The sequence below is a fragment of the Felis catus genome, chromosome D3 (assembly GCF_018350175.1).
Source record: "Felis catus isolate Fca126 chromosome D3, F.catus_Fca126_mat1.0, whole genome shotgun sequence".
Lineage (NCBI taxonomy): Eukaryota > Metazoa > Chordata > Mammalia > Carnivora > Felidae > Felis > Felis catus.
Genome location: NC_058379.1, coordinates 53,335,260 through 53,354,383, shown reverse-complemented (window position 1 = coordinate 53,354,383; position 19,124 = coordinate 53,335,260). Strand labels below are relative to the sequence as shown.

Sequence of the window (19,124 nt, the reverse complement as noted above, 5' to 3'; positions counted from 1 at the left end):
CCCAACCTGTTTACATTCTAATGATGTCCCATTCTAATCTTGGAACAGAGTTGAGAGAGAGGGAAAGAAGGAATTACTAGGTTTATGTTAAACATCTGCTACCAACTTGATTCTTAATATTTGAAGTTCTTTTTCTTTAAAAAAAAAAAACAACTAAGTTCATTAATGGCCAATTAATTGGAACTGAGATCTTTGAAACCGAGTGATTTCAGCAATTCTCAGGTATTTTGAACACTACAGGTTCCCGTGGAAAACGGGTTGGAGCACAGATTGGAGGCCTTATACAGGCAAGCTTATTTCTAAAGGGGTTTGGAAGAGGAAGATGATAATGCTTTTCTGAACATTAAAAGGTGAAGTGTTTACCTGTGACCTTGCTTTTCCATGCAGGGGTCAGGTGGAGGTCTGAACTGGAGGTCTAAAGCCTAAAGGCTTAAAGAAGCAGGCAGCTGCCTGCTGTGGGTGTCTGCTCAGAGGCAGGGTTCCATATCTAGTCCTCAAAGATGAGTCTTAGCATCTATTTCAGAACTACCCAGGGTGTTTGGTAAAAGTGAATATTCTTGAACTTAGTCCTCAGACATTCTGATTTTATTGGTGGAAAGGGACAAGAACCTGCATTTTTTTTTTTTTTTTTTTTTATCAAGTGCCTCCTGTTTGAGAAGCTCCCGCAGACACTGGAAATGGGGAGGATGAGGACGATGGACCGGAAACCACTGACGAAGAGAGAGCACAGCAACTTCTACTGTGTTCCGTCTTCGTCAGTGGCACAGAGCTACCGCACCCCTCAAGTAGGCAAGTTTGCAGCCGGGTCGTCTAGGGACACTGTAGCCGGTGGTGTGCCTGAAGTTTGAAAGTAGGACAAAAACTTAGTGGGGAAAATGTATGTAGTAAACACTTTTCTTGCTAATCTCATGGTGAGTATAAGAGCACATAAGCAAGCAAGAAATGTAGGTGCATAAATTCAGTAAGATTAGTGGCTTAAAGTGGGAACAAACTGAATGGGATAATTTTGCTTGAACAAGAGGTGGCGAGGAGGGATTGGTGAAGATGAAGTGCTGTTTTGCAGAAGATAACGACCAGATGTTGTCTGTCTCTACTGGAGATGCATCAATGGGAGAGTGGCTCGCACAGCAAATTAGGGCACATGTGAGAAATGTCCTGAAGCAAAGGTTATTAAACCTTAAATATATTATTGCAGAACCCTGAGATCTTCGTTTTCTAGACAATAATTTGTAAACTGTTGAGAATGTCATTCCACGGCCACAAGAAGGGACATGCCAAATGAATTTTTAAGATACTGTTTTGCTTTATTTTAATAAAAACTTTGCTTTAGGCATGTTCAAAATATTTGATAATGGTCTCATTAAAATGTGGCCATTTATTTGCTATTAAGACAACAGTTTACTTATTTTGAATTTGCCAAGACACTGGTAGTTTTTTTCTTTTATAATATTCTCAGTTTCCTTGTAAGGTTAAGAAAAAAACCCACAAGTCTTGATATGTTAAATGCTTCATTGAACAAATTGCTGATTTAGAGGCTACGACCTTGTCTATTCTTATATGTTCAACCCATCACTCAGCATAATTGTATTTAATTAATGTGGACTCGGCAGCAACTTAATAGCTTCTTCCTTTAAATATCTTCCTTTAAATAATAATTCGCCTTAACTGCTTTTGTAGCCCATTTACATTGTCACAGGCGGCTGCCTTGTGGCCAAATTCAGAATGAGGAAGGGCAAGCTTGACCCTTACTTCTGCAGAAGTTACCACACTGTTCACATCTGGTAAAGCCAGTGGTAGGAGTTTGTTCTTGCCATCTGACTTCTTCCCCTTCTTTTACTTTTCATAGTCGTTTGCTCTCCTAAGAGTGACCGTAGGGGTCCCTAGCTGCCTTGGGAGTTGTGTTGCTTTGGGAGTTCTGTGACTATGCCAGCAATGAATACTGGACACCCACCAGCAGGTCCCCAGTCAGTGGGATGTGTGTAGAATGAGCAGTGGCCGCCATGTTGGGGGTGGGCAGACTCTTGGATGTGAGTTAGCCTTGCTCCGGCAACCTTGTGGTCCTTACATTCAAGAGGTACCTTACGGGTGAACCAGAAGGGAATGGGATTAAGAGTGCGGCTGGCAGAGAGGCACCAGAACCTCTTTAGTTCTTACAACTCACTGAAAATAAAATAGTGCACACATGAAAATATCAGTGTCATAGCAGCCATTGTCTCTTTTTCTGCTGTCTCATCAGCATTTAGGGAAAACTAGTGGTGGTGATTCTAGTTTAGACATCTTCAGTTTTGCTAAACTATCTTTTGTGGGTTTTTTAAAATGAAACTATTTTAATAATTTAAAAATTTCTCTATTTATCCTGGTAATGTAAAATACATTTGTAAATGTTACCATTTTCTGTTGACTGTGTCTAACGTCATGACCTGATTTTACAAATAGGACCAGGTCCTGAACCTATGCCTTCTCAATTATTTACATTTATTCATTCAGTAGTAAAAATTATTTGGTATAGGTGAAATTTTAGTAAATCCCAGATATAATGTTCCTACAAAGTTTTCTCTTATAACCAGTTTAAACTGTATTTTAAAATCCAGAATATAAAGTGACACATAGATACTGTAATTAGATATATTTTGACCGTTATGTTCTTTGAAAATCTAATGATTTGGGGATTTATAATCTGTACAAAACATTTGTTTTTATTTCAATTTGCATTAGAAAATTCACAATTATAATAAAGCCAGTTTAGCTAAGAAAAGCAATGTTTAGAAAACATTTCATCATTTTCAAGGACAAAGTCTAAATTGTAGGGTAATTTAGCTTGTATGACAAATCTTGGATCCAAGAAATAGAGGATTTGAGTACGTGGTGGTTAATAATTATTCATTTATTCCTATTTTATATATAGATGGTGTTTATTAGTCTTGCTTTTAAGAGCCCCAATAATTTTTCTTTCCCCCTAGGAGAAACATCGATTTAACTGAAAAACTACTTAATTTCCATATATGTGTTTTTTCTTTTGTTCTTTACATTAGGTAAAAAAAAAACACATTTCTTTGGACGAATTTCTTTGTTTTCTACTGCTTACATTACTTTTTCTTTGTTAAGCTTAACATTTTAATGTAATTTTACTATCAATTTCATTTTAATTTTTTTTTTCAACGTTTATTTTTGGGACAGAGAGAGACAGAGCATGAACGGGGGAGGGGCAGAGAGAGAGGGAGACACAGAATCGGAAACAGGCTCCAGGCTCTGAGCCATCAGCCCAGAGCCCGACGCGGGGCTCGAACTCGCAGACCGCGAGATCGTGACCTGGCTGAAGTCGGACGCTTAACCGACTGCGCCACCCAGGCGCCCCTATCAATTTCATTTTAAACTCAGTATTATCCTACCACTGAAAAACATAAAATGTATCAAAAATTTAATTTTACATTTTGATTAAATGAAAAATAACTAATATTATTATGAAACTTCTATGATATATCTGTTATATTTCTCAAAAATAACTCTAGGCTGAATAAGCCATGTGTAAGATAGTAGATATTCAAATGGAATGTCTTTTAAATTCAATTTTAAAATCATGAATTTATTATTTACGATCTAATTTAAAACCTAGAAGTTACTCTTGACACATCCCTTCCCCACCCTCCTTATATCCAATCCATAAACCAGTCCTGTTAATTCACTTCTCACATGTTCCAAAAATTCATGTACCTCTCTTCTTCTCCACCCTCACCTCAGTTCAAGCTTCTATTACCTCTTAGCTTAACCAGCTCGCTGAATCGATTTTTGGCTTTCTCCAGTCTACTCTCCACAGTAGTCTTTGCCATCCCCAAACCTGATTTTATCAGGCCTTTGAAGTCTTTCTAGGACTTCCATGGTGACCATACGATAAATAAATATGGCAATGTAAGGAATGGTCCTCAGAACCCACTTACACCTTCCGGGTTCACAAGACTGGAAATGGAACAAAGGCAAAGGCCGGGTCTGTTTTTTCTCACTGTTGGATCTCTAGTGAGAAAATCTATGAAGGTTTGACTTTAAAATTTTCAGAAAATTTTAAGGATCAGTTTTTATCTTTACCTCCAGGGCTTGCTGTGCAATATTTATCTACATATGTGACTATTTTGTTTTTAAGGTGGCAGTTCTCATTCCTTTCCGGAATCGCCATGAACATCTCCCAATTTTTTTCTTGCATCTGATTCCAATGCTCCAGAAACAGAGGCTGGAATTTGCCTTTTATGTCATTGAACAGGTGAGAATATTTTTCAGAATGGTAAGTATAGTGGAACTTGAACTCTTCGATACAGTGGGATTAAAAATGTTTAGTTTAGGGTGAATCTTTGGTTTTATATCTTGGTAAAATCTCATTTGGGATTAAGCGTATTATATATGCCACATTTTGTTAATCCATTTATCAGTTGATACGCTCCTATCATTTTTAATCATCATGTCTTACCTATTAAGGTGAAATGTTGTTCTTGAATTATTTTTCATATTATCAGCTAATTTTTTCTCCATAAATATTCTTCATGGCTCAGTATTCCATATATACAATTTCTTTCAGTCTTATTTGAACCCTTTGGAGATATTTGCCATACTTTTGTTTTTTTCCATTCCTGTCATTACCTAGTTTTATATTAAGGTATCATCTTGGATTTCTTAACTTATCTTTCCCCTATCCCACCTCCCAAACACTAGGGCATTTGCTGAATTTTATCAGTGATTTCTATGTAGCATTTCTAACATGTGTATTTTGTTTGTATTTCAAATATATTGTAATTTGGCTACTTTGGGCTTGATATTGATAACCTCATTTTATCCTGATACTCCTTCTTTTTACTCACACTAAACCTGACTAAAAATGTATTTCCTTATTTATCAGTAGACATAAAGTGACCTAGCTTATATTATTAGATGCTTATGGGTATTTCGTGTGGAAAATATTCAAGTTTTGTTCCTAAGATTATTATATTTAGTATGTTTTTCCAGCTCCTTTGTGGCTTATTTTAGATCTGTTCTTAGCTTTTTGCCTCTATTTTTACCCCTGTGAATGCTTGCTATTTATTAGAATTTACACTTCCCTGTATGTAAATTACCCCTGTCAGGTTTGTTCCTGTGCATATGATGATGCATATAGTACATCTATGTACTTTTTAATGTAACAACCTGTACTATGAAAGTGGATTTTTTTTTTTACCTGATAACAAATCACAATTTCTAGCTACTTTCAGGATAGCCATAAGTAAAAACTTCTAGGTCAGTTTTACCAACTGCTAGTTTCCTTTATTGAAATTTCAGTCTCCTTAATGTGTTGGGAGGTGAGACGTCTGCATCCGTGTTTTCATGGTCCTCCACTCTCCCAGCTGAGCTATCGAAGAGGGCACAGTGTCAGTGTTTGTAAAGGGATATTCTTCCGAGAGTTCAGAACCACTGAATTATTTTGTGTGTGTGATAGAGCAACCTTTGCAAAGCAGCTAAGATCCATATTTTATAAACTTCTTAAGTCTAAGTCTCAGCCTTGATCGATATTAATTCAGGCCCATGTAGTTGATAGTGGGTGGTTTTGAGGTAGTAACATCTTTACCACATATGAAATAGAAGAGTGGCTTTTCTGCTGGACTGGTGCCCAGAAGTGCTAAGCAGTTGAAGTTCGGCTCAGAACTTCAGTTAAACGTGGGAGGTTATACACATATTTACCACTTCTCCTTTCCAAACACCAAAAATGAGAGTGAAAGAAAAAAAGGTTTTAAACCAGAAGGACAAAGTGATGGTCATCGAGAGATTTCAACACATTTCTGGAAGTCGGGGAGTAGATGGAGCACTGATGACTCCCTTAGCAAAGCAGGGGATGTTCGAAGCCCCGTGCTTGTTGAGGGTGATTGTGACAAGAATGGAGGCAGTCTTCTGGACAAGTTCCTGCAGGTCCCGGCACTTGAGAGATGTCACAGACGGACCGTAGCACTGGCCATAAAGTCACGGGATTGATTTAAAAAGTTTGATTACAAACCAGTCACATTCCCAGTTCCTCATCTTTGCTCGTGCTGCCAGGTGATTGTTGTGTCTTGTAAGAAATGAAAGTTTATCCTGTGGAGAAACCACACCAAAGTCCTGACTGTGCCAGCACAGCCAGGCTGTGGGGCCTCGAAGCAGGAGGGGTTGAATGAGTCTGCATACGGACCCTGGGGATCCTCAGGCCTTTTCTCTGTCTGGGGTTTTTGAAGCCAGCAGGGGATTCAGAAATGAATCCCCCCCAGCCCCTCCAGCTGACAACAGAGCATAACTTGTGTCTTTATTAGAGAAATAGATTAGCCTCAGAAGGGAGATGCCTGATGTTGTACTTAGACATCTCCAAAGGAAAAGGCCAGCTCATCGCTTTATCACCTCCATGAAGCCCTTTCATTCATTCAACAACAGGGATACAGCAGGGAACAAACCAAGGCAAGGCCCCTCGTTCTGGTGAGGAGAGATGGGCAGTGAATCGTTCATGATGTGGCAGGTGGTGCTCGGGGCTAAAGATCAGGGCAAAGAGAGCAGTAAGGGCATGGACACGTGTTCTTTTGTATAGAGTGTTCAGGGAAGGCCTCTCAGAGGAGGTGAAGTTGGGGCAGCCCTGACTAGAATAATGGGGAGTGGATTCCAGGCAGGAATACGATCCAACAAGAGGGAGAGTAGATAATAGAGACAGTGAAGGAAACAGATAAAATCTTCAAAGAGCAACAAAAGCTCATAATCAGTATCCACAGAGAATAAAGATCATGAATCTGCAAAAATAGGACATCATGAAGAATAGTCAGAATAAGGAAGTTACTGTAAAAGAAAATGTCATTATTAAAACAAAACGTAGAATGCTGGAAGATCACTAAGAAAATAACTCCTAAAATAGAACTAAAACATAAGAAGTTAAGAAGATCAATCAGGACAGAATGTCACGGGGGTAACCACTTCCAAGATGGCCCGCAGGGATTTTGCCTCTGTGTAACTGGGCCCCTGAGTGGTCTCCAGCGAATACGGGCTGACTTGCGTGGGCAGCCAAGCTGCAGAAGGACAGCACGTGGCTTTTGAGGGCAGGTCATAAAAGACCTTGCTGCTTCTGCCTTGGTCTCTTGGATTACTTTCTCAGGGAAGCCAGCTACCAGGTCATGAGGACACTCGAACAGCCCTGTGGAGAGGAAACCACATCATCTTGGCAGCAGCAACTTGCTGGCTGGGGGAGTGAGCCACCTTGGAAGTGGGTCCCCCAGCTGAGGCCCAGACGTCCTGGAGCAGAGATGAGGCGCTGGTGCAGTGCCGTTGGCATTCCCTATTCACACTTGGTGGTAGACTTGCTGAGCAGAGTTCTGGAAAAATAGAGCAGAAAAAAATTGGGGAGGGACTGGGAAGAAAATGACCAAAGAAATAATACAAGAAAATTTCCCAGAAGGAAAGACATGTCTTTGGATTAAAGGGGCTCACATGTGTATGCAAATAAAATACTGACCTGCTGTGAAGCATTTTATTTCAAAATTTTGGAATACAAATTAAAAAGACAAGATATCGAGAAGGTTCTATAGGAAAAATTACCAGTGATTATGAATCTTCTTGGTAACACTGATAGCTAGAAGATTGTTGAGCCATGACTTTATAATTCTAGGGGAAATTGATTTTTTAACCTAGAAGTTTTTACCTAGCCCATACATCAATCAGGTGTGAGGGTAGACGGATGGGATTTTCAAGCATTCATTGACTATATATATATATATTTTTTTTTTTCATGCACCCTTACTTAGGAAGCTGTTGAAGGGTGTGCCTTAGCAAATAGAGAAAGGCAAATCAAAACGGGTGATGTAGGGAACAAAGTCCTAGGATGAGAGTCACATGTTGTCAGACCAGTCCAAACTGGAGCAAGAATCAAGGGCAGCGGGAGCTGGAGTCGGGCTTGAGGGGGTGGAGAAGGAATTGATAGGTGACTTGATGTGTTTGAACTACATCAATTACTAATAAGTAGAGGACATATCTATTGAGGTTTTTGTACAGAGTAATAATAGTTACATAGAAAACTAAGAAAACAGAAGACGGTCATTAATCCCAGTTTGAAAAAGAAAGTGGAATCCTAATTCACTCAACACTCCGGAAATATTTATGCAGTCCTAATAATGCAGATACTATTGCTTTTACCAAAAATTATTATATAACTACATTGGGAAAATGGATGGAGGGGCAGTGAGCGTGGTGGTGTGAATCTTCAATGACCACGGTACGAAGTCAGTGGACGGCGTCTAAAGTTTACGAAGCAGGGAAACATCAGAACTCTTATTACCTTGCAATATGGAGAAAAGTACTAGTATAAACTACTAGAGCAGGGGAAATGCTTTACTTTTGGAAGATGAACTTATTTTTATGATAAGCTATTAAATATTATGTCCACATTTAATAAAAACAAAATTTTAAAACCTTGAAGGAAAGGAGTTTGTTCAAGCTGATGTTGATGTGCCAGTAATGACCTTATAATTTAATTCCCTTTCCTGTATGTTCTCTCCTTTTCATTGGTGAAGAAGGAAGCTGTAAAAAGTAAAGGGATTTCTGTTACCTCAAGTTAGTGTGGGACTCGGGACTAAAAATTCATCATTTCTCACTCCTGAGGCAGCACTCTGGTGGTGACCATGTTGTGTGTCTCATTTGCTCCTGTCATTGTCCTTTTTTGCTGTCTTTGAAAATGATTTTGAGAAATATTGCTAAGGCATGGATAATGGCTCTTTAATTTTCCTCAGATGTAGAATGAAACTTTTTACTGCCGATGCACCTTAATAAAACTTTCCTCGTAAATAAAGGGGAAGTGGTTATTCTGTAAGAAGTTGGGTTCTGTGTAATAAGTTCCCATTTTCTTGTCCCTTAAAGTGCTCTTGGTCTTTATCATAAGCAAGAATAATAAAAACAGAAAGTGGTTGTTGCCTGGGAACTTTAATATACTTTTCTTAATAATAAAAGAAAATGGTTGTAATAAAGAAGTTGGGTTTCGTGTAATAAGTTCCGATTGTTTTCGTCTCTGAATAGTCTGTGTCTTTATTGTAAGCATTAACAATAGGGACTTAGCTCTCTTTGGCCTTGTTCTAGAACAGAAGGGCTACTGCATGCCGAGTCACAGTTCATTTCCTGCTTCTCTTAGACTTGACACACATGGAAAACTTCACTAAAAAATAGAACCTGTATTATTTTTCATGGCTTTTTTTCCCTCATCATAAATGATCTATATTCTGATATATTTGGAGTAAAACAGAAAGATGAATTGCATCATTCTGTAAATCTGGTGATCTGACAGTACACTAGATAACAACAGTGTTTTCTTCTCTGAACCAAAGCACGAAAGAACATAGTGTATCTGCATATTTGAAGATCCTGAAATATTTCATTTTATGTAGTTGATTTGGATGTATTTACAATTATTATCTCACCCTGAATCAACAAGTTAGAAAAAAGCCAGATGACAAAGGCTGACCGTATTTGTGTTTTTCTCTGCAAAGACCGGCACACAGCCTTTTAACCGTGCGATGCTCTTCAATGTGGGCTTCAAAGAGGCCATGAAAGACAGTGTCTGGGACTGCGTAATCTTCCACGATGTGGATCATCTACCCGAAAATGACCGAAACTATTACGGTTGTGGAGAAATGCCACGTCATTTTGCAGCAAAGCTGGATAAATACATGTATATGTGAGTAATACGCAGTCCTCCTGATGCCATACAGTAGACTCACAAAGTCATATCATTGACGTGGGAGTTCTGTTACTGTGCCTGGATCTGAGAGGGCTCAGAAGCCTAAAGAGTGTCTTTAACTCCACTTCGTCCTCACAGGGAGCCAGGATATAGAGTCACTTGCCTGCCCTCTGGGTGCTTCCTCACTCAGAAGTTTGCATGTGGGGTGGTGGGAGAGAGAAACCTGGGTTCTACATCAAGCAAATGTGGACTTAACTTTTGGTTCCCCATTTAGCAGTGATAGGACTTGGTTAGTTTCCCATACCTCTGCTGCTGGTGTTCTTGTTTCTTGGAGTCAGCCCTTCCCTAGGGCTGTGTGAGATCACGGATGTTGGGCCTGCCCTGCGTAGGCGCACATAGCACATGACTGCTCCCTTCTGCTTCCGCTTTTCCCGTGGTTTGTTTTAGTGCAGGGAAGGCCCTTTCTCTGCAGTGTGTCATTCTCTTTCTAAGTTCTGGGTTCTTGTCTTGCCTTTAATAGTAGAAGGCAGGGTTTTTATGGTGGTTTTTTTTTTTCTCTCTCTGACTTCATGTACCTTGAAATGAAAAGTCATCGGCGCTGATAATAACTGAAACTGACACAGAAGCATTTACGTCATCACAGTTTTCCTGGCTGATGGAAGTGGAGAGAAGACAGGCAGCCTAGAGCAGAGCAGATGGTTCCTACATCACAGTTTTGCCTGCTCCCCAACCTGCACACTAGAGAAGGCAGACAGTCTCCTGGACATGACTAGGTTAATCAGCACTAGGATACGAAATGAATGCCTTTTTTTTTTTTTTTTTTTTTTTGCTTGTCATTATTAAAAAACCTTTTCCTTACTATTGCAGTGTCTGAACTCCAAGTCCGACATTACCATGGGCTTGGGGAAGATCATCCAGGTTCAGGATCTGGTTGTTGGAAACTCAGTTTTGGTTAGCCCAATACGGTCAAATTAGATCCAGAGTAACTGATTTTCACTAAAAAACATTATATAGATCATATAAACTAAAAATTTTAAATTGATTGTTCTTACTTGAAAACATTAACTTTTTTTTTTTTTTTTAATTTTTTTTTCAACGTTTATTTTTGGGACAGAGAGAGACAGAGCATGAACGGGGGAGGGGCAGAGAGAGAGGGAGACACAGAATCAGAAACAGGCTCCAGGCTCTGAGCCATCAGCCCAGAGCCCGACACGGGGCTCGAACTCAAGGACCGCGAGATCGTGACCTGGCTGAAGTCGGACGCTTAACCGACTGCGCCACCCAGGCGCCCCGAAAACATTAACTTTTAATGTAATATGATCCTCAGATCTACCTAGACTAACCCCACGGTTAGTAGGGTATCTTGGAAGTTTGAGTAGAGATTAGAATGTAGTTTAGGGAGAATGGCAGCAGATTAAGGAATAGGCCTGATAGTGGGTAGACTTCAGGCCATGGGATGAAGCCTGATGAAGGATCTCTGCCCCTTAATGGTGCTCACACTCTGATGGCTGCTGACAGAAAAGCCCAGGCCCCCAGATTAGTGACTCTCTCCCTTTGGACAGTGTGAGGTAAATACTACTAGATTTTTTTGTTGATCTTCTGTTTCCTCTTCTTTAGTTTATTTGTTCTACCTTCATTTTATCTAATCTTTCTCCATCTGGTTATAGTACAGTTGATTATTTCCACTCAAGCAGAACAATAAGTGGAATTAACGTACTTGCCAATTTGTGCATGTTCATCAATGCACAGACACACACATTTATCTATATCTGCCTCTCTGCTGATCTTCAGGTTTCTCCCAGACCACTAGCCTGGGGAACAATAACTGACTGGTATGGGAAACACAACAGTGCCATGAATGCCTCTTGACCCTGTTGAACCCCAACTGGTGTTATAACTATGGAATCCTTACTTCCCAAGTGTGAGCCTGTGCAGTCTCCTGGGGCAGTGATTATCTTTGGAGTCAGTATTGCTTTTATTGTCTTTGGGTGCTTTTGGTCCATGGCGGGGCCAGGATTGCTTTCTCCTGCAACCAGTGAGTTCCATGCAGGAGCTGCTTCTCCCTTCTTCCGTGGCCACACAAGATCTCACCTGGCACACAGCACTTCTTCCCCGTGGGGAATGAGGTGAGAGTCCCTCCGACAAAAAATGAGATCTGCTCTCTCCCTCTGTCTGAGGCAGCTTTGCTATAGTCCTGGCCAGATTTCCCTTATCTTGATTTACACAAGCTGTGCATGGTCGTGTTTTCCCTACTGGCCCTCCACATTTTCCCCACTGGCCCTCCCTGGCCTCTGTAGGGGCTGTGGCATGCTGCTTCCCAATAGCATTTTGGGGCCACAGGAATTTATTCAGAACTAAGTCTAAGGATGCTACCTTGAGATCAGAAAAACAATATGTAAACGAACAACTTAGTTTGACAAATTCCTTGGAATATGAGTTAAAGAAAGATAAGGAAAATGAAATCCAAATTAAAAACTACCAGGTAGTCATTTCTCAGAGAAAGGCAATTACTGTATGATCTCAGTTGTATGTGGAATCTAAAAAATAACCAAACTCACAGATACAGAGGACAGATTGGTGGTTGCCAGAAGTGGGGGGGGGGGGGGGGGGGGGGGGATGGGTAGGCAAAATGATTGAAGGGGGTTAAAAGACATAAACGTTCAGTTGTAGGATAAGTAAATATTTGGATGTAATGTACAGCATGGTGACTGGAGCCAATGATACTATATTGTATATTTGAAAGTTGCTAAGAGAGTAGATCTTAAAAGCTCTCATCACAAGAAAATGAAGAATTTTATAACTATGTGTCATGATGGATAATAACTACATTTATTGTGGTAATCATTTTCCAGTATATACATATGTGAAATCATTTTGTCATACGTCTAAAATGAGTATAATGTGTTATATGTCTACTATATCTCAATAAAGTCATTTATATATATATATATATATTAGTACATTAGTACGTTATCTATATATTAGTACATTAGTACATACATATTAATATGCATTTATATATATTAGTACATTAGCCATATATTTGTGAATACCCATGAGTATTATGGTATCATATCAAGCAGGTATGATTATCATAAGAACAGGCAGCTAGTCATTTCAAAATTAAATGCTAGAGTTGTCTTTATTAATTTATTTTTATCCCAGCCTCTGTAATAACACATTTATAATTAAGTTCAATTAATTTAGGACATTTTATTAGCTTAACAACATCTAACATTTCATGAACAACTATTGATGTATTTAAGCAAGTTTACTTTGGTGTGGAAATCTCATACAATTTTTGAACACTGGGTTTTGAGTCTGACAAAGTAACAGTATTGAATATTAAATTTCAGTTATCACAAGTGTTTTATTTTGCATTTTACCTCACACATTTAGATGCTTCACTAGAATATAAAAATGTTTTGTTTCTTGGTGCACTTTACATTTCCCAGAATATGATTTAATCAGCACAGTTGTTTATATGGAAAATAAGAGTGTATTTTGCAAAGCACATATAAGACTGAAAACTTGATTTCATATGGCAAACTGTTTTGATTTCATTTTTAGAATGCTGTATTCTGCTTTCTTTTTAGTCTTCCATATAAAGAGTTTTTTGGTGGTGTAAGTGGACTGACAGTGGAACAATTTAAAAAGATCAATGGTTTTCCTAATGCCTTCTGGGGATGGGGAGGAGAAGATGATGACCTTTGGAATAGGTATGTTGAGGTACAAATTGCTTAATAGAGTTTTCTGTAAATTTCCTTTTATTAGTTAAATAGCACTTGGCCATTCTGAGGAAAGATTTTGTGGGGGTGGAAAATTTTTGAGGTTCCTAAATCCTATTTTGTGTTTGTCCCTTTCTTCATGAAGAATGCCTTCTGTCTTCACTTTACAGAACAAACTGATGGTGACTGGAGGGGAGGTGGGTAGGGGGTGGGTGAAGTAGGTGATAGGTATTAAGGAGGGCACTTGTGATGTGAGCACTGGGTGTTGTATGTAAGTATTGAACCACTAAATTCTACACCGGAAACTAATACTACACTGCATGCTAACTAACTGGAATTTAAATAAAAATTTGGAGGAAAAATAGAGTGCCTTTTGAAATTGACAACTCTGTAATGATTTCATTCTGTTGCATTTTAATTTTTTTTTTTTTGAGAGAGAGAGCACAAGTGGGGAAGGGGCAGAGGGAGAGAGCAAATCCCAAGCAAGTTCCACACCCAGCACGGAGCCTGATGTGTGGGGCTCAGTCTCACACCCGTGAGATCATGACCTGAGCCAAAATCAAGAGTCAACGCTTAACTGATTGAGCCACCCAGGGATCCTTCTTTTGCATTTTAACTTGAACTCACGTAATCAATTTTATGTCAGATTTTATTCCCTGATATTTTCATTTCCATGTATTATAGAGTTCACTATGCTGGATACAATGTAACAAGACCAGAGGGAGACTTGGGGAAATACAAATCTATTCCTCATCACCATCGAGGTGAAGTCCAGTTTTTAGGACGGTAAGTTTAATATCACTTTCAGATAACAAAGTTTCAAAATTATTTAATGTATGAAAGATTTTTTAAAAAAGCATTGCACCCCACAAAAAAAATCTCCAGGGAATTGTCTGTTGATAATTATTTTTCTTTATCTAAAGAAAAGAGATATACATATGTATTTATGTTATATTAATGAGAAAAATCTTCTCCAGGGACTTGTCTGTTGATGTTATTTTTCTTTATATAAAGAAAAGAGATATACATATGTATTTATGTTATATTAAAAAGCCCAGGTTACCGTTTATATAAAAACTGTTTCCTGGAGGCGCCTGGGTGGCTCAGTCAGTTAAACGTCCAACTTCAGCTGAAGTCATAATCTCCCGGTCTGTGGGTTTGAGCCCCGTATCGAGCTCTGTGCTGACAGCTCGGAGCCTGGAGCCTGCTTCAGATTCGGTGTCTCCTTCTGTCTCTGCCCCTCTCCCGCTCACACTCTCTGTCTCTCAAAAATAAATAAACATTAAAGAAAAAGAAAAATAAAAAGTGTTTCCTTAAAACATATTACTTCATAAAGCATTAACATAAAATATTTTATTTCTTAAGGATGCCTAAGTTGTAAGTGTGCAAAATAATTTTTTCAGGAGGCATTTTGAAGCTAGTAAAAATGCTAATTTAGAATGGTTTAGAATGTTTTTTTTTAAGTTTATTTATTTATTTTGAGAGAGAGCACAAGTGGGGGAGGGGCAAAGAGTGAGGGAGAAAGAATCCCAAGCAGCAGGCTCCATGCTACCAGCACAGAGCCCGATGTGGGGCTCAAACCCTTGAAGCCGTGAGATCATGACCTGAGCCGAAACGAAGAGCCAGATGCTTAACTGACTGAACCACCTAGGTGCTCTGGTTTAGAAGGATTTTTAACTATGCATGAAGAATTAAAATTGTACAGAGCTTTGAGCACTGTAATTACAAGAATGACCTTGAGCATATTCATCAGCAGTTTTTTCTTTTTAAACATGTTGCCGTTATTTTTCATTTTCTTCTCTAACACTGTAGGTATAAATTACTGAGGTATTCAAAAGAGCGTCAGTACATCGATGGGTTGAACAATTTAATATATACGCCAAAAATACTGGTTGATAGGTTGTATACAAACATATCTGTAAACCTCATGCCAGAGTTAGCTCCAATTGAAGAGTATTAAAAGAAGTAGCTGTCCTGGCAAAGCTAGACCACAATGCTGATCACAGACTTGGAGTGTATTCTAAATGGAGGTCAGTGAATGGACGTGTCACAGTGCCCTGATCCGTGAGAAGAGCCAGCTGTCCTTAGTGTTTACGGTGTGAGATTATATGCTATCACCCATCCTGGACTCTGAGACACTCGCCCACGGCAAGCACTGCGGAGACTCAGTGCCGTTGCGGAAGTCTGGAAGTTAAGAGGGCCTCCCTACAAAGAGAAAATTTTTATACTAACATATATAATTTAATTCAAGAGAATGCTTTATTTCTGTTTAAACATGTTTTGTATATATGTGATGTAAATTAATGTGTTCAAATTGTTGAAAAAGATGTGTTGCAATTTTGCATGTAATTGGTCATGCCTTTATTGGACTTTTCTAGACATTTTTATTTGCATGGAAAAAAATGCAAATTTATGTCACTAAACAAAGGTTAACCCTTGTGTGAAATGAAGGAACTGTCAATAATTGACAGCCAACTAATACAGTAAGTGGTTATACTAGTTTTGAGCTTTAGACCTTCAGCCTCTTGTGTGGACGTCACAGCTTTCTTAGGGTTCTAAAGGATAAGAAGAAAGGAGTTAAACAGCTCTTCTTCCTACCAGGATTACCTGTTTTTTTCCTTGGCTTGCAATCTCATCAGATTTTGCTAAGTCACAGCCATATTGTTTATGCACATTGCATGAGTATTACCAAGAAAATCGTAAACGTTGTGATGTAACACGATATAAAGGACCTCTTTATGTTAACTGTCTTTCATGTATCTTTGGTGTAATTGTCAGGGATTTTGTGCCTCAAAAAATGTTCCCAAGGTTGTGTGTGTTTGTACACTGTATTTTTTTTTTTTTTAATTCACAGTGAACAGCACTTTTATTATTTCTAGTTCAGAAGAGCCAAAAAACAATTTTCATTAAAAAAAAAATCAAAATGATTTTTTTTAAAAGAATGAGCTATGGAAAACCCAGTAGTACTTATAATATACAAATGAATTATACTATTAGATAAGAAATTAAATGTTCTATTTTTATGAAGATAAATGCTTAGTAGATGAAAACAAATTTTAAGTTTAATTCTGGGACTCAGAATTTCAAGTTTTGAAGGGAACCTTTAATGCCGGCCAGTTTTATTAGAACTATATATTTTTTTCACTTTTAAGAAATTACATTTCTGGTATTCTTAAAATTGCCTCACTGAAAGCATAATTTAATAGAATTATTTTAAAATACATAATCAGTTATTTAAACGCGGTGACATTATAGGACACTGCTCTGAGAACAGGTCTTACTATCTGACATCCAGTGTATTGCTTTATTTTAAAATTGGGTGAGGTTTTCATGGCAAACCAAACTGTATCCTTACTTTGAAAATTAACCACTGTAGTCAACCAAAGAGTCTATAAAATCTTAACATTTTCAGAAATTTAAGACAAAAAATTATGCATCTCTTAAGTGAGTCTGCAAAAACAATGAAGAACAAAAGAAATCTATCTATGAGGGGTGTTGGGATAACATTTGCCTCATGGATTGTTCCCCTAAAACAGAAACAAAGTTATTTATCTCAGCCTTAAGTTTAATTGTGAAGTGTTATTTTTTTATGGCGATATTGGCAATACAAATGACCACAAACCAAATCATAAAATAATTGAATTTCTTATACTTTGAAAAAATGGGTTGCTCTCCCTTTATGATACCAAACAGAATTTTCCATATTTATTTCTTAGAATTATTTCCAAAATATTTGCCTTCCTTTTTTTTGGTGGTACTCAAAATAACAAAAAAATCGAACCTTCCAAAAAATAAGAGATTTGTTCTTAATTTGTGTATCTGTTCGTTTTGGTCTCATAGCCAACGCAGTTTGTTTAATTTGGTGAAATGCAAGACGGTTGGGAATGTTAACATTTGTAATCACTACCAAGATAGTAGGGGCATGGGAGCATAATTAATCCAATAATACTTAAATATTTTTTTAATACTTACATATTTTAATTGTGGGGAAAATTAGGGCTGTTTCTGAGTCTTATATGTAAAACATATATTTTGCTTTTGAAAGTGAAGCTGCCCACATTTTGGAATCTTCATTTTGATACACACTCCACAGTTTCAGGAGCACTCAGTTCTACTAGTATCTGCCTTATTTTCTTGGAAGTCTAATAGCAATTTTTGTTTCATGAGTGAGCTTTCTTCAGTTTTGAATATGCTATGTCATCCTGTGAAAATCATCTCATTAGTTTCCTTTCTGTCTTTTCCGTTTCCTTTTTGTTTTGTTTTGTTTTGCTTTTTAAGCGCACACCAAAAATTGATTTTTGCCTATAAAGAATGACTTTTATGTGTTTCCGTAAGAGTGATATATACACTTTGCTCAATTATCTTTATTTTATGAAAATAAACCTATTCCATAAAAATTAACAAGCCCATTGCAAATGCAAATTCTCTGTCGTTACGTTTGGTGGATTTATTAGTGAACGTGTATTGATCGCCTGCTCTGTCAGCGTGAGGTATGTCTACAGAAAACATATTTTATTTCTGAACACATCCAATCAAGCAAGTTGAAACCTTTCAAAAATTATGAAGACATCCTCTGATAACTTATCAGTTGTATTTCTTAGTTTCAAAGTCAAGAAACTTATGTACGTAGACATGGCACTCTTACAAGGTCCCTATGGCACTACTGGGAAAGTTACATAGTGCCTTTCAACTCCAGAGAGAAGTAATGATTAATGGATCTGTTGGTAGAAAAGAGATGGAAAAGTGTACACATGAGTATTTTTTTAAATCTACATTTAAATTTGTATTTTGCGAAAAGGTGTTCAATAAGAAAACTTACAGTGTTATGCAAACACGTGATTATGTATCAGAAACTTGCTTAGATTCCCTTTCCAACCAAAATACTGCTACCCATTTTAAAATAAAATGGAAAAATGACCAATACAAAATTCTCCTTCTTTCGGAGGCTTCCTACAAGTGAAAGCAGATTTTGTGTCATTTTATTTGGCCTTTCCTTGTATCTGTTGTATTTCTGTATGTGCTCGTTAGACAAATATTAGCACTCTGGATTTATTGCCTTGTATTTGTAAGTATGCCAACTGAGAGATCTAAAATGGCCAGTGTGGTTTATCTGAAAGAGGAAGTGTACTTAAGATCATTTTATTTATTAGATCTGAAAGGCTTCTACATAAATGCACTGAAATAAATGCTAGTAATTTCTTGTACTCTCATTTTTTTTTTTTTTTTTTTTTTTTTGCTTCTCATGGAAATGTTTGTACTTTTTTATCATTGTCTTTTATGAAATACAATGTTCTAAAGACTTCGTGTGACACTGTAGTTATTTTCGCTCAGGAACTTTTTGGGGGTTTTCTAGGGTTGTTGTTGTGTTAGTTTTCCTAAATTTAAGGTGAATTGTTGATAAATACCTTGGTTGCACTGGGATTGCAACAGAAGCATGAAGTGACCACAGTTCTGCCTTTGGAACAGTTTTAGTTAAAAATAAACATTTAGTGATCTCCTCATAGCCTTTAACACAGAAAAGACACAGCGATATTTAAATATTTTTCATCAGGGGCACCTGGGTGGCTCGGTCGGATAAGTATCCGACTTCAGCTCAGGTCACAATCTCGAGGTCCGTGAGTTCAAGCCCCACGTCGGGCTCTGTGTTGACAGCCCAGAGCCTGGAGCCTGCTTCAGAATCTGTGTCTCCCTCTCTCTGACCCTCCCCC

The 19,124-nt window shown here is 38.0% G+C and overlaps 1 protein-coding gene across 4 annotated transcripts in view; it reads left to right on the top strand.

The window, feature by feature from the left end:
* B4GALT6 (beta-1,4-galactosyltransferase 6) overlaps positions 1–18,620 on the top strand; it is a 67,868-nt gene extending 49,248 nt beyond the window's left edge. For all 4 annotated transcript variants that reach the window (XM_011288058.3, XM_045042024.1, XM_045042023.1 and 1 more), the window contains 5 exons: positions 4,136–4,252; positions 9,498–9,685; positions 13,285–13,407; positions 14,101–14,202; positions 15,229–18,620. In XM_011288058.3, the coding sequence (XP_011286360.1) occupies positions 4,136–4,252; positions 9,498–9,685; positions 13,285–13,407; positions 14,101–14,202; positions 15,229–15,376 (678 nt within the window). In that variant the 3' untranslated portion in view covers positions 15,377–18,620. The remainder of the gene's footprint in view (positions 1–4,135; positions 4,253–9,497; positions 9,686–13,284; positions 13,408–14,100; positions 14,203–15,228) is intronic.
* Positions 18,621–19,124: the final 504 nt, after the last annotated feature.